Below are 14571 nucleotides of genomic sequence, written 5' to 3' on the forward strand. Positions count from 1 at the left end.
CAGGTCCTTATTATTCCACAATACTAGCAGCCCTAGACTGGTTTTACCCAGATTGGGCTTGTCAGTTTGGGGTTCCTAGGTTCCAGTGGCACAGGCACCCACATCGGAATCTGGGATGCAGCCCAAGTGATTACCAGGGGCTGAGAGTAAGTCAAGATCTCCACTCATCACTTTTTGTATACTTTAGTGAACCTATGGGATGGAAAGTTAAATGTGATATGTGGGTGATCGTGTAAATTTACACCACCCACATATGTTAAAAATATATTTCTGCCAGGAGTACCACTGTGCTCTAGCTAGGATGACATTTAAATGTGCTGCAGTGACACATGGCAGGGAAAAATGCATTTGCCATGTAGGAAAAGCCTAATTTTATAAATAAATAAGTCATCCCTAATGCGGGCCTTGCAAGCTCACAGGGTATGGAGCCAAAATATAAAAACAGGGCACTCTACAGGTTAGAGTTTGTGTGCCCTCAAAGTGAAAACCCCCAAAAGCTAACTGGACCTTTCCCTAATAGACTTAGGTGGGATAAAAATCGTTATTTTACTGTTATGGTTAGGCATGGGTTAGAAAAATACTTCAAAATTATTTCCTACATAGTTTTAAAAAACAGGCTTATTGGTGGAATCAGATGTTTGATTATTAAGCAGAAACGCAACTTTGTAAAACAAATATATATAATATAAACTTTCTTAAAACCAGTTCTGCCACCAATAACACCTCCAAAGCTGGAAACACATTTTTGGGTGGGAGTTAACTACCCTGGTTCGGAGGACAATGGGACAAGGAAAGGCTAAAGGGTGTTAATTGCTGACCACTTAGCAGGGATTCGCTGTTTGGGATTGGATCGGAACAGTTGCGAGAACAAAGGGTAGCTCTTTCACTACCTCTTTTGGCTTGAAGATTCTCCTATTCGCCCCCTAGACCACCAGTATCCAGCCACTGTAGGAAGGAAAATACATTATGACCATGTTAGTTAAGGGGGATGACCAAGAAGGCAAAGACAGGCCTACCTTGTGGCAGGTGTGTTCTGCCAGGTTGATAAAGAGGATGTTGGGTAATTTTACAGAAAGCAAAGTAGAAGTGCTGCAGCAGGGGGTCGGAGGACAGAAGGAAATAGTTAGGATTGGGACGTAGATTCCCCCCAATCACTGGCTAGAGCATAGGATACATCTGACACATCTAAACATTCCCAGACCTGGGAAGACTCCATCTGAAGGAAGAGAATCCGGACTACTGGCTCCTGACTTCTGCTGGATGAAAAGTGCTTACACAAGGATGCCTGAATCCCGATGACCGTCAGTGGCTGAGAAAGCTCTTCAAGGGTCAAGTGGTTGGACTCCTGTTTCTCTCCTCAGGGACACAAACAGCACAAGGACTCCTGATTCTAAGAGGGTTCAGTAGACAAAAAAGGACTAGACCCTGAGGACAGCCGTGCTGGAGAGAGGGCTGGTGCCCACAAGTCTCCCCAAAGGAGCAAGGGCTGCAAGACTGAACAGAAGAAGCTTTCCCAGCAGTTGGAGACCAAAGGCTCGATTTAGAGTCTGGCAGATGATAACAGGACTTAAGTTTGAAGGTAAAATATTTGCCTGGGAGAACCCGCTTGGTATATATCCGACATCCCCTTTATTGCAGTCGGCCTGAAATTGTTCTTAGGTCCCGATCCACCACAAACTGGTGATTTTCTATAGTGCATGACTTTTTCGAGGGGCCTTAGGCCTTAAACATGTTAAAAAGCCTTAACATATTTTGATGATCTTGGTGTCATTTTGTGAATTCAGCTTTTCTCCATTTTTCCAGATAGGTTTGGGAATTTCATTGTATTGTGTTCTTTACCTTAAAATAGTTGGCACTGCTTGAACTTAGCAAATACTTCTCTGGGGATTGCCTCCATCTTGTGCCACAGCTACCAGTGGATAAGCAGAGATTCCCTCAGAACTTAATTTTATCCTAAGCAGAGTGTGTTTTGAGTTCGTAGGGGTTCCATCCTCCTAAAGCAATAACCCGATTTCTGACGTATATGATAATTACAAAGTACGTTAAAATGGTAAAACTGTAAATTCGTGTGTCTTTGACCACTTTCCTATGTAATGGCACCTAACCACTTCTATTGTTTTTATAGCCTGCATTATCCACCAGCAGATCGGCTGCACCAGTGTAAGGTCATGAAAAGGAGATGTGTCCTTCCTGAAACTTTTGAACAACTGTAAGGCATAGGGCGCAGTTGGTAACCTTATCACCCCCCATGCCGTATATCTGGATGTGCAGAAATAGAGTTAGAAAAGTGGTACAGTGACGCATGAGACAGCTGTGCAAAGTTGCAAAAAGTACAAGAATTTCAACATTTTTCACCTTCCTCAACTAATAGGTGCTGAATGTGCTCCTACTGCAATTTAGGAGGGAAGGGGAGACCTATCAGGAATCATGGAGCTGAAATAGTTTAACTGTAGACTTTACTATACATTTCACCACCTCCAATGGATTCACTGGGAATTTAACGGATTTAACGGGAATTAAAATGGCTGCCATTTAACAGCCACTTGCGTAATAATGCTTGGGTGAAGTACCTCACTCACTATTACCGTATGGTGACTATAAAATATTCCATTTCGACTCGCTTCATAGGGCTGGATTAACATATGACACAAGCAGCATATGTGATGAGCTGTGATTATTCGGGAACAGGTAATACAAAAATATACCAGCGGTATCACTAGAGTGCTAGATTGTCTATTTTGGAAATTTTTAATTGTCACACATAACAACATATATACCTTTTGTCTCTAAAATACCACATTTTACTTCTTTGAGCATAGAGAAACAAAATTATGCAAGTCCTCACCCATAGATGATAATAAATGCAGTAGTTCACTACAACAGAGTGCATAATTTATTTGTTTATCCATGCTCCATTTTCAGATTGAGACTACTTCTTCAGCTGAATGTATAAAATATATTTAATTTTAATATATTTAATATTAAATATATTTAATAGGTGTTTTGTTCGATCTCTTTGTGCCTCTTTTTTAATCTCTCTAAAATGACATAAGAGCAGAAAATAAATGTAGTGGCTCTGATAGAGCCAAATTGGTCAACTCTTCACCTTTACTCCACACACAGCTTCAAAATCTGCACCACAGAAAATAGGCACTGAGGCAGGCGGCTACTCAAGAAAAGAGATAGCTGTTTTTAGATTGAGTCTACGTGACAGCACAAGCGTCTGGTTGCAAAAGACCTATTATGGGTTTACCAAACCAATACAGGGGGCCTAGTGCTGTGCCTAATTCGTAAAAAAAAAAATATATATATATAGCTGCCAGGGCCCTCATCAGGAGGCCACTGCAGCTTGCACCACCCACTGTACCTGCCAGTGCCGTCAGAGCCTCTGACTACACAACTATTAACCATCACACTCCAACAGGAGTGCCAATTCAGACTATGCCAGGCCTCCTAAGCTAAAAGAAGGGCTTCAGCTGCATGTATTAGTCATTTTTAATGTATATTGAACTAATAAACTACTGGAGTTGTTCTCATCTCCAAAGTACACCAACAGTGACACCATGTGGCAGGCTGTTATAAGTGCTGGTGTTCACAATTAAGTGCCTGTACTGCGCACCGGGAACCACAGGCTCAAATTAAGCACTTCGAGACTGTGAAGAGAATGTGGCTTAATGGCTAGAGTAGTCAACCTCCGAGCTGGGGAACCGGGTTTGAATATCGGCAGGATCGCTTAACATCCTGTGATTCAGGGTAAATAACAATCTCCCTGTGCCGAACAAAAAAAATTAATGTGTCCATCTCTAACGCAACCGGTGCTCATGTAAAGCGCTCTGACACCTTCGCGTCTAGTTTGTGCTATATAAAACTCCCCCTCCCAAAAGAAGAGACTGCCTGCTTACAGTTATTTGAATTTGTTGTCACTGAGTGGCAAGAGAGGTTATAGCTGAAACACATTTGTAAAGGGTTTCTTTTCGAGAAAAGTTTAGCCGCTAATCAATGTAATAGGCACCCCCACTGATAAGAAACCAAGGCCATCAGTATCCAGAATCAATAGAAATATCGTATCATTACACCCCGCCGTCGGTGTTATTACCCTGCCCTGCTAGACCCACCAATGCCCTTCTCATAGTGCACCTGCCAGTGATTAATGATATGTCACGAGGAGGTCATCAGATTCACATAGGGGTTAGTTTTAGCTTCTATTAACCGCTAATTAACTCATCAGATCGACGGCAATCTTCGTCATAATGAATTACAGCTGCCAGTCCTACAGCTGAGAGCTCCGCTGCATGGAGGTATGCACTTGATTTAGTTGGACCACCACCACCGGCGTTTGTCACTGCTGTTTTATTTTTGACTATCTAAAAATATATAGAAAATGTAAAACTCAAAGAAGAAGCAAATATCCTTCTATCATCCCGGCTCCCCCAATTTTGATTTGTCGAGCCTCCCAATGAACAACATCACATACTGTGGCTCCGCATAAATTCATGTGGACAGTGGAAAAGCTTTAAACCCAATTCGAAACTGGAACGCCATCGAACAGCTTTCATGTCACTTCACTGCCACCTAGTGGTTAGCCAGAGCATTACCCTTAAAGGCGTATATCAAGGAAACTGGATCACACAACCAGAACTGTAACCAGTACAGTTGCATGTTTTACATGGATAAAGTGATGCATGAGGAATTGATCCTCTTTAGCTGTAGGCCAATGCATTAGTCAGAAGAAACGAGGCAGACAATTACGTTGTCAGAGGATAACCATCAGTCCAATAGAACTACCGCGTCCGTTTGGAATCAGTTACGCTAAACTCCCTTACAAATGGTCGCATGTCGAAATATCAAGCTAGAGACGTCGTGCTATCAAAATATCAAGGACAAAAATATTGAGGGTAAGAAATTCATACATGAAAGTCTAGATTTACAAATCTTATATATCAACATATACATATCATAAAGGTACACTTGTGAAGTTAAGTAAAGTAAATAGTAAAGTAAATATGTGCTCACCAATGTATACTCAAATCAAATCAGTGTATTGCTTTCATCCAAACTGGCCATAACAATTAAAATTACATTATACAAAGCACATTCATTTCATAAAATTTTCCTGCATTAAAAAAAAATACAATATAATCAATAATCCATTAACACTATTTAATTTACATGATTTATCTAAATTACAACCTACCATTTTGGTTAATAGTTACTCTTGAGTGGGCCAATGTAACTGATCATACTATAGGTTCACATAAAGACATATGGTGTTTATGTTTATAGGGAGATCGAATTAAAAATAAAAAGCACGCTCGATTAATATATATATAATATATATTTTTATGTAACCTCAGTAAATTGCATTTTATAGTGATTCAATGGGCCCCTAAAGTGGTAAAATTATCAGGAGCAATGGCAAGAAATTTTTATAATTTCATGTGTTAAAAAAATGTTAACTCTTTTTCATTAATGTGTCAGATCAAAGACATCAAGTGGGTGTCAGCCCACCGTTCCATAAAAATACACTGAAGAAAAGAAAGTATTATAAAATCAAGCCTGCTTGATGCTAGGCCTTTGTCTCATCTAAGTGCCTGCTTATAGCAATAAAGCAATAAGACCTCAATTTCAATTCAATAAACCTTTATTCGGCAATCAAAATCCCCATAAAAGAATCGAAGTCGAAAATCAATAATATCGAATTCATACATAATAAAAAAAGACAAGAAATTATTCATGAAAGTATTCATAATCAAAATTAAAACAATTAATCTGGTCTCGACTTCTTAAACACCCAAACAGCTTGTAAAAAAATAAACCTGTAAAAATCAACCGGTCAGTGGGAAGCATCTGAAGATACATCAGGGAGCCCTAACTTGGATAAAATTCAAAGATTTCAGAAAGGGGATTAAAAAATGCTTCCTTGGTCAGCAGAGGTAAGGGCAAACATTATAAAATGGAGCATATCCTGCGGAGACAGACCGCCACAGCCGCAGGGTGCCCTTTACTCAGCCCGAACCCACCCACATGGGGAAGCCAGCATGTGATGCAATTGATTAAACCTAAACCTATAAGAACCTATCATGTTGTGAACGCACCAAACCCAAATACAAATTCCATCCCCTGCACGGTTTTTAAAAGCATATGACCCCCTAACAGAATGCTTCTGGAGTTCTAAACCTTCTCTCTCCAAACTGGAGCGTACCAAAAACAACCTTTTGACACTCTCCAGTTCCTGCATGAAGAGTGGGGTAGGGTTTGTTAAAAATGTCTGTCCTACCTATAGAAAACAAGGCCGGCTTAACATACACGATACTCGGTCCAATGCCAGGTACTCCTCAAGAATCAAACGGCTTAACTTCAGCTCCGACCTGCACCAAATCTTGAACCAGCACATGAGCTGGCTTAGAGCTATCAGATCGGAAACATAATCAAGACCCAATTCCTTATGTACAGAAAATGTCTGGGGTTGAGTGGAGGACCTGAATCAGCTTGCGCAAAAAATTATTCTCCATTATGTGAATCTGGTCCAATTTGACATACCCCCAAACCTCACTTCCATACTGCAGCTGGGCAATACACTTGGCGATCAGGAACCAGGGGGTATTGGGTCGCAATCCCTTGCAATCCATAGTTATTAGAGCCAATTAGTAGTATTTTACTTGTCCTTGACAATGGGAGACACCTTCCCCATTATACAAACTATGCTTGAAGGTATGTCAGGAAAGGTCAAGATTGTCACTCTTTTCTAGGAACAAATTCCAATACAAGGTTTTCTTAAGAAGTTTTTATGAAACTTGACTCTTTCCAGAGCTTAGAGTCATATACAGAAATAGATGATCAAAGATCCATAAATCAAAGGGCTAGAGTTACAGCCAACACGTGTTTCACCCCCCTTACTGCGGCTGTCCGGCCTGGGGCTTCCTCAGGACATAAAAATGAATTATGGGCTAGATGTAGTCCTAGAGTTGGCGCTGCGGAAAGGAGGATATTTGGATTAGAGGAAGTCCGGTCATTAGCGTCTTGTTCAGTCGGCATGCCGAAACACGTGTTGGCTGTAACTTTAGCCCTTTGATTTATGGATCTTTGATCCTTTATTTCTGTACATGACTCTGAGCTCTGGAAAGAGTCAAGCTTCATAAAAACTTCTTAAGAAAACCTTGTATTGCAATATGTTCCTGGAAAAGAGTGACGATCTTGACCTGTCCTGACATACCTACGGGCATTACACTTGGCCTGATAGATATTAGGAAGATCCTTGGTACCCTAGACCCAAGCCTATGTGCAAAACTAATAACCGCCCCCATAGTTTTAACTGACTCTTTTCTTTTTGCTTCTTTCAGAGGGTTCCAATGATTCTTAACACTGAATAAAACAACCACGAAGGGGAAGGCCTTAAGTTTGCTCAGGGTAACGTTAGATACCATAAAGGCCTTACTCCTTGTTGACTTGGGGTCCACTACCATTATGTAGGACTTCGAAAAGTTAACTGACAAGTCCCGGAGCCCCATAAAAGAAACATACTTAGCCGCAAACCGGCCCAACCCCTGAGCGGTCCGAGCCATCAGGACTGCATCGTCTGCATATAATAGGACAGGGAGAGATCTGTCACCATAGATAAAAGCGCAAATTCCAACCCATTCACATACAAAGTGAACAAAAAAGAGGCCAGTAAGCGTCCCTGCCGAACCCAGCAATAAGAACTGTATGACATTACAAACTTTGCTTACCAGTCGAGCTGGTGAGTGATATACAAGTGCTTGAGTGCTATGTTAATCTAGTAGGACTCAATTACACATTGTCATGTAGAAGTATATCTTCTAAATATGAAGAAAGGCAACTGGCCATCTGGCCAGCAGCCCCTTAGCAGCCTTAGAGACATTGCCTATCTGCGTTCAAGTTTATGTGTGCTTTTGCTCTTTGTTTCATTGCAGCATGAATATAGGATGAGACAGCCAATATAATACCTCCATCATCAGTTCCCATACAAAAAACCTCTGCATCCTTTCACGTTCTGATCTTAAACTTTAGCAAGAATGGTTGCAGGTAGTATTTGCGAAGACATAGTGTGAAGTGGCACAGCAGGAGAAATTGAGATAGTGTCTCTCGACCCTCCAAAGAGCAGAGGCAATAATCTGATCTCTCGTCTAAGGATGGTGACCATCTTTTCATTACTGAAGCCACTGGTAGTGTTTCCAGCAGAAATGTTAAATAAAGACATCTTTTTTCTACCGGGTAGATGCATGTATATTTATCTTGTCCATGGTTTTGTCTTAATATGTTTTGTCCATCACATTCTGGAGGCAGCAATAAGGTTGAATAGTTTAAGAATGATGGTCTACTTTGCACTTTGGCCTTGAATCAAAACCCTTTTGTAACTTACATGCTTGGGATCAGTAGCGTAGGCAGGTGGTTCCAGTTCTATAGTGACAGGACCATCGTTTTGGATGTGCACCTGCATGTACGCTCCAAATTTTCCATCTGAAAATGAAAGATGAAAGCTTTCAAAGATGTTATAAAGACCAAATATGCAGTCAGCTATATTTTCCAAAAATAACATTGATCATCACAGACTTGCATTGCATCTTCAACTTTAATTGCCCTTTGCCTGATGTCCTTGGTTGCACACAATTGTTGGGTTGCAAGAGCTTAATTAAAAAAGACTCCAATTTGGTAGTGAGGAAAATAGAGTTAACCCAACATTCCATACACTCCAGCATGTGGAACCTGCCAGAGGTAACTTGTCACCACCCTTGCGGACAATGTAACATCTGACCACTTACAAAAGCAACCAAAGACATAGACCTGGGGCTGCGCACCCCTTGGGTCCTCAGAAAACAAACACATTGCAACAGTACCAAAGTGGGCTACATACTTATGTGCAAATGTGGTTTGAAGTATGTGGGCATGACCAAAAGAAAGGTCAGATTAAGCATCAAATAACACTGAAGCACCTTCTGATGCAAGAAATCAACCATAAAACTGATCCATCACTTTCTGTCCTTGGGTCACGCAGAAAATGACTTTACCTGTTTTACCATCGAAAAACGAGCTTCAACAGCGATAGAGAAACAGCTACTGCAAAACTAATAAAGATAGATCTATAGACTACCAAGTGGGTCATATTGAGATATGAACATGGGATCTATCGTGTCTCCTCATTGTGAAAATCCAGAGACGTGACAAAAAGGGTATTGAAAAGTTTAGGATACTGTGTGTAGATCCAAAGGTATAGTGGTTAAGGATCAACATCTGCGGTTCCCCCAAATCCAATATAACAAAAAAACAATGTGACAAAACATCAATATTAACAAGGGATTGTGCATCAGCGTGGAAATATGAAGTACGTTCCCAGGTAAAATAGGAAACAAGAAGGGGTGTATAGTGGTTCAAGAATATGATCACCCCCGCCCCCACCTCCACCCAGATCCGCCCACCTAAGACATCTAGAGTGCCACAGCTCAGCTCAGATCAGGACTCCTCCGGTGCTGCAGAGTCACTGGACAGGGATTCAAGGACTGCCTGGCACTCCTTTGCCTTTGTTTCTTAGTACGGAGAGAGCGCCTTAACCGAGGCTCCCGTACCCCGTCACCTCTGTCGTTGTCTGGCTCCCCTTGGCCGGCGTCATGCAGAGTCATCCGTCTGGGGCTCCTCTATGCCAAGGAGTCCACAGGCCTCCTCCAGGGAGCAGAGCTGGCGAAGATAGACCTGCAGACGAAAGACCAGCCAGAAGGGATGGCGCCAGGTGTAGGAGACGCCTTGATGTGGAGAGGAGTATTACTGTGCGAAAAGGGCTGAGCTTTTGGAGGGTAGAGGCTGCTAAAGCCTGATAAATAGTTGGACGGTGACCCCTCTATTGTATTGAATGTTGGTCTTTTGCTGCCCGAAGTATGCGCTCTTTCAAGGTGTAATTGTCAATGCACACAAGCATGTCTGCTGGCGGGACAGAGTCTGATCTCTTGGGGCTCATTCTGTTTACACGGTCCAGTTTGTTGTCTATCTCTAGAGAGGTTAGCAGGATTGAGCAAAAGAGCTCCACAACAAACAGGTTGATGTCAGATCCCTTCCCACCAGACAAGATGAATCTAATACATATATTGTTGCACCTGGATCTATTCTCAAGATCTTCAGTATGTGTCTGTAGGTATAAGTTTTGGTCTCAGAGCCGGAGAAATTCCTGTTGCAATTGTTCAAGCTCCTCTGCCCGGCTAGACTTGTGTTCCTCCAGGGAAGCCACTTTGTCCCACAAGTTTGACACATCTCCTTAAGCTCAGCTGAGAGGTCTTATCGCAGCAGCTGGAAATCTTCTCTAAGAGAGGCAAAGAGAGCCTGCAGAAAGGGTTGAGTGACTGGGTCATCCATCTTTGTGTCCTCATTAATGCAACTGGTGTTATGTAAAGCGCTCTGATACTCTATACTTCCGGGTCAAGTTTGCGCTATATAAAACTCCGTAAAATAAAAGAATTAATGAAATAAATCTCCCCGTCCTCCAACACAGAGTCCATGCTTTTTGGCAGAGGATGCTCAGGATTTTGATGGCCTCCGGGCTTGACAAGCATGTCATTTAGTTGGCAGTCTTTTTATTCCCCCATCCAGTGGCCATGGCATTTCTAAAGGGTTCACAGGTATTGAGAGTTCGAGGAGTGGTTATGGCCATCGTTTATACGAGAGCACCCTCCTCGCCCAGGGATCCAGCCGGGGACAGAAGCTGAGAATATGATGATGTTGTACTTGAAAATGCAGCTCCAAGGTTACCTGGCCTTGCAGCAGGCACAGTGCGTTCTTCCCATCAGAGGGAGGGAGCGAGCACAACACTCTAAAGCAAAACACCTGCAGACGCTATGTACACTCCCAGTCCAATCTAAGACACGGAGGCGATATAAATAGAACGCTGAGGAGAGTAGCTAACGAAGCCCCAATGTAGGCTCAGGCCTCAGCAGCATAATGTAAGGGATCAAGTGATGTTCAGGGGTACCCCAGGGGCAAGAGTCAATCCAAGTGAAAGTCCTTTGGCCGAATGTGTATCAGGGAGGCACGGTTTCCCCAGCAACAAGCCAGTGAGTCAAGCAGCAAAGTTCCCCCCCACACACTCTGGAGCCCATGAGAAGTCGACAGTACCACCTTGGGCCCAAGTCACCTCCTTCAGATCTTGATGGAGTAGGAATATCGCAGGAAGCGTTCAAGGGACCAGGCGGGCCACTCTCTAACTCCCGCGTTGCAAGGCCCTTGGATCCTATAGGGCCCCACTTCTCGCGCTCAGGCCACCGAATGTAGGCAGCCCATGCCTTACCACGACTGATTATTATAAGAGAAATGGCCAGCAAGGGGTTTTGTTGGTTGTCTATTTTTCAGCACTGTTAGGACCTGTATTGAATCATCAAGGTACCTAAGTCTGAGATTGATCAGTGGCTGTCTTGGATTATTAATTTTTAGAAAAAGAAGTCCAGTAGAATCAGGACAAACAGTGTTACCACACTAACACAATATATACAATGAATGATGAATAAAAATGCGAAAAACCAGGATTTTGTGTTATCTGAAAATTGTTATTTGTATTCAAATCAAAAAAGTACATTTATATACAAAGAATAGGGTACATACATGGATATTATTTAGATATTCAAGGTAATAGTTGTATCTTCCTTTGACATATCTAAACATTAAGTCCAGACTGCTTAAACATAAAGAACATTGATTTCAACTCAAAAATCAGAAGAAAATCAAAGTGTGACAAGAAATCAAAGAATGCAGAGATGGACTAAAATAGTCGACGTTTCGGTCTTTTTGAAGGTTTCACAAGACCATCATCAGGACAGTAAAGTTCTATATACAATTGATGACCCTCTGTAAAGAAAACAACATTGTGTTACAATATGCATGTATATGTTTAAATACCTGGTTCATAACTCTTTATTTGTATATATCTAAATATATTTACATTTTTATACACTTAATAATAGGTTTGCTTAAAAAGTCGGTGTGGCGACTAAAGAAAATAAGCAAAATAGCTTATAAGGCAAACTAGTGGTCAAACAAGATCCCAAGAAAATATAATCAGTGATATTTTCAACTCACTTTTACTTCGTAAATGTACGTCTATTTAGATTTAAGACGACAGCAGCACTTTCAATCGTGGCGTTGTTGTGAGGCAAAGAATGAATCTTTTGTACCAAAATTTCACTGTAATAGATGGAGGAAAGTGAAAGTCTATCTTACTAATATTGTTTCACATCAAGTCATTTAGATAGACCGGCAACCAAAAGGAAGAAATATCAACAATTTACCTCGTATTCTACATAGGAGTGCTGTCTATAATTTCCGACAGGGAATCCAAGTTCAGTCAATTTCCAAACACTTGTATATTTCTAGTTGGATAAAGAAATATACATAGATATTTGTAGATTCACAATACAATATTATTATTTACCAGCCTTAAAGTGTTGCAAACAGTAGTGCACTATATGGTTTAGCTAATCGTTATTAATAGATAGTGCTGGTTGGTAAGTGATGGCAGGGCTAGTCTCAACATCATATTAGAGCATTTGTTATATTTTTCGGGTGGCATGTTAATTATGCATTGGGAAACAAACTTAGGGAGTATACTTCACTTGTAGCGGTCGATGAATGATGTCAATTCAAAAGGAATGGCACCATATTTATTGGAAAATACCGGGATAGCCGAAAATCAATAAATGTCTAACGGTACAGCCGAGCTACAAACATGAGCATAGCCGAGCTATAAACATAAGTATAGCTAAAGGGACCCCTGTCGGATGACAAAGGTATATCGTGTAGGTAACGAAGGTATACCGGCTTTCGGAACAATACGGCTAAATCTAAGATTTTAACTAAGACAGCTGTCAGCAATAAAAGAATTCTTTCGGTAGCATAACTTACTTCGAATCTCGGATGTGACCGCATCAAAAAAGCTTCCAACGAGTCCGGTAAAGGCTTACAACTCTGTTTGCGGGTCCGTGTTTATTTATAGCACGTCACGATTGACTGCGAGTTGCGTATTCTCGCGAGACTACGCAATCACTGCAAGTGCACCACTTGTTAGTGAAGAACAAAGCGGCCATCTTAGCCTATGCTTTTAGCTTACGGCAGCATGAGGCTAAATATCAGTTTAAGTTGTACGATAAACCTTATGTACTAGATATTGATTTTAGGAAAGAGGTAATTTCAACTTTTATGTGACTGGTAAAAACGGAGGTTAAAATCAAAATGGTGAGTTTCCATCATAGCGAGTGGTCCTGTCGACAACAATGCGCTCACAATCTTAAAGCTTTTCATCATGGAGTATTAAAAACTGGACCAAAAGAAAAAGTTAAATCAAACAATGAAGCAAATTATGACAATTTTACATCATAGCTACTAATCCTGTCGACAACAATGTGCTCACAATCTTAGGACTTTTCATTCAGAACAGGTCAAACACTTTTTGTCATACAGTCTTAGGAATTTTCATCAAGAAACGATTAAACCCTTTTTATCATAAAGTAATCTCTAACGGTATAAGCAGTTTTTAAACCTATATGAATAGAGATATGGTTAACAGCATATTACATGCAACATATATCTTGTATGCTTCTATTATATGTGCATGCATGGCTATTGGTTTGACCACAGTTTAGCTGTTTAAAAAAAAGATTAAGTCAAACATGCTTAGGTATGCCATTCAGTGCAAGAGTTCAATCCATTTTTCACACTGTTGGCAATTTCTATCCAGCTATTCTCTTTGATAATCAGGCTTTTATCGCAGTTTTTCTGTCTGATGGATGGTTTTACAACATCAATTACCCACCAAGTCATCTCTTTTTCAGAGTGTTTAGCAGAAGAATAGTGTTCCACTAAAGGGGCATTTTCCACTCGCCAACGGATCCGCGACTGGTGTTGCAGGATTCGCTGCTTGATCATCTGTGTGGTTTTCCCTATATATAGTTGACCACATGGGCACTGTATGCAGTAAATTACACTGCTGGTTCGACAGTTGGAAAAATGTTTAATGGTAAATTTGCGTTCATTAATCACAAAAGTTTTGATGTTTTTGGTGGTATTACAAGCCATACAGTTGTTACATTTGTAATGGCCTTGTATTGGGGACAGTTGTTTCATGTTATCGACAGTGTTGCCATCCTGTCTTTCGTATGCATGTACTAAGCGGTCTCTCAAATTGGGACCACGTTTGAATGAAAACATTGGTTTCTCTCTCAGTTCAGGAATGATGTTGAGACTAGCCCTGCCATCACTTACCAACCAGCACTATCTGTTAATAACGATTAGCTAAACCATATAGTGCACTACTGTTTGCAACACTTTAAGGCTGGTAAATAATAATATTGTATTGTGAATCTACAAATATCTATGTATATTTCTTTATCCAACTAGAAATATACAAGTGTTTGGAAATTGACTGAACTTGGATTCCCTGTCGGAAATTATAGACAGCACTCCTATGTAGAATACGAGGTAAATTGTTGATATTTCTTCCTTTTGGTTGCCGGTCTATCTAAATGACTTGATGTGAAACAATATTAGTAAGATAGACTTTCACTTTCCTCCATCTATTACAGT

The 14571-nt window shown here is 40.9% G+C and overlaps 1 protein-coding gene across 2 annotated transcripts in view; it reads right to left on the reverse strand.

Annotated features, from left to right (window-relative positions):
- Positions 1-14571, reverse strand: part of DTD1 (D-aminoacyl-tRNA deacylase 1) — a 711214-nt gene that overhangs the window by 507029 nt on the left and 189614 nt on the right. For both annotated transcript variants that reach the window (XM_086926909.1, XM_086926910.1), the window contains exon 4: positions 8381-8478. In XM_086926909.1, coding sequence (XP_086783035.1) covers positions 8381-8478 — 98 coding nt within the window. The remainder of the gene's footprint in view (positions 1-8380; positions 8479-14571) is intronic.

Source organism: Lissotriton vulgaris, chromosome 6 (assembly GCF_964263255.1).
Source record: "Lissotriton vulgaris chromosome 6, aLisVul1.2, whole genome shotgun sequence".
NCBI classification, from domain to species: domain Eukaryota; kingdom Metazoa; phylum Chordata; class Amphibia; order Caudata; family Salamandridae; genus Lissotriton; species Lissotriton vulgaris.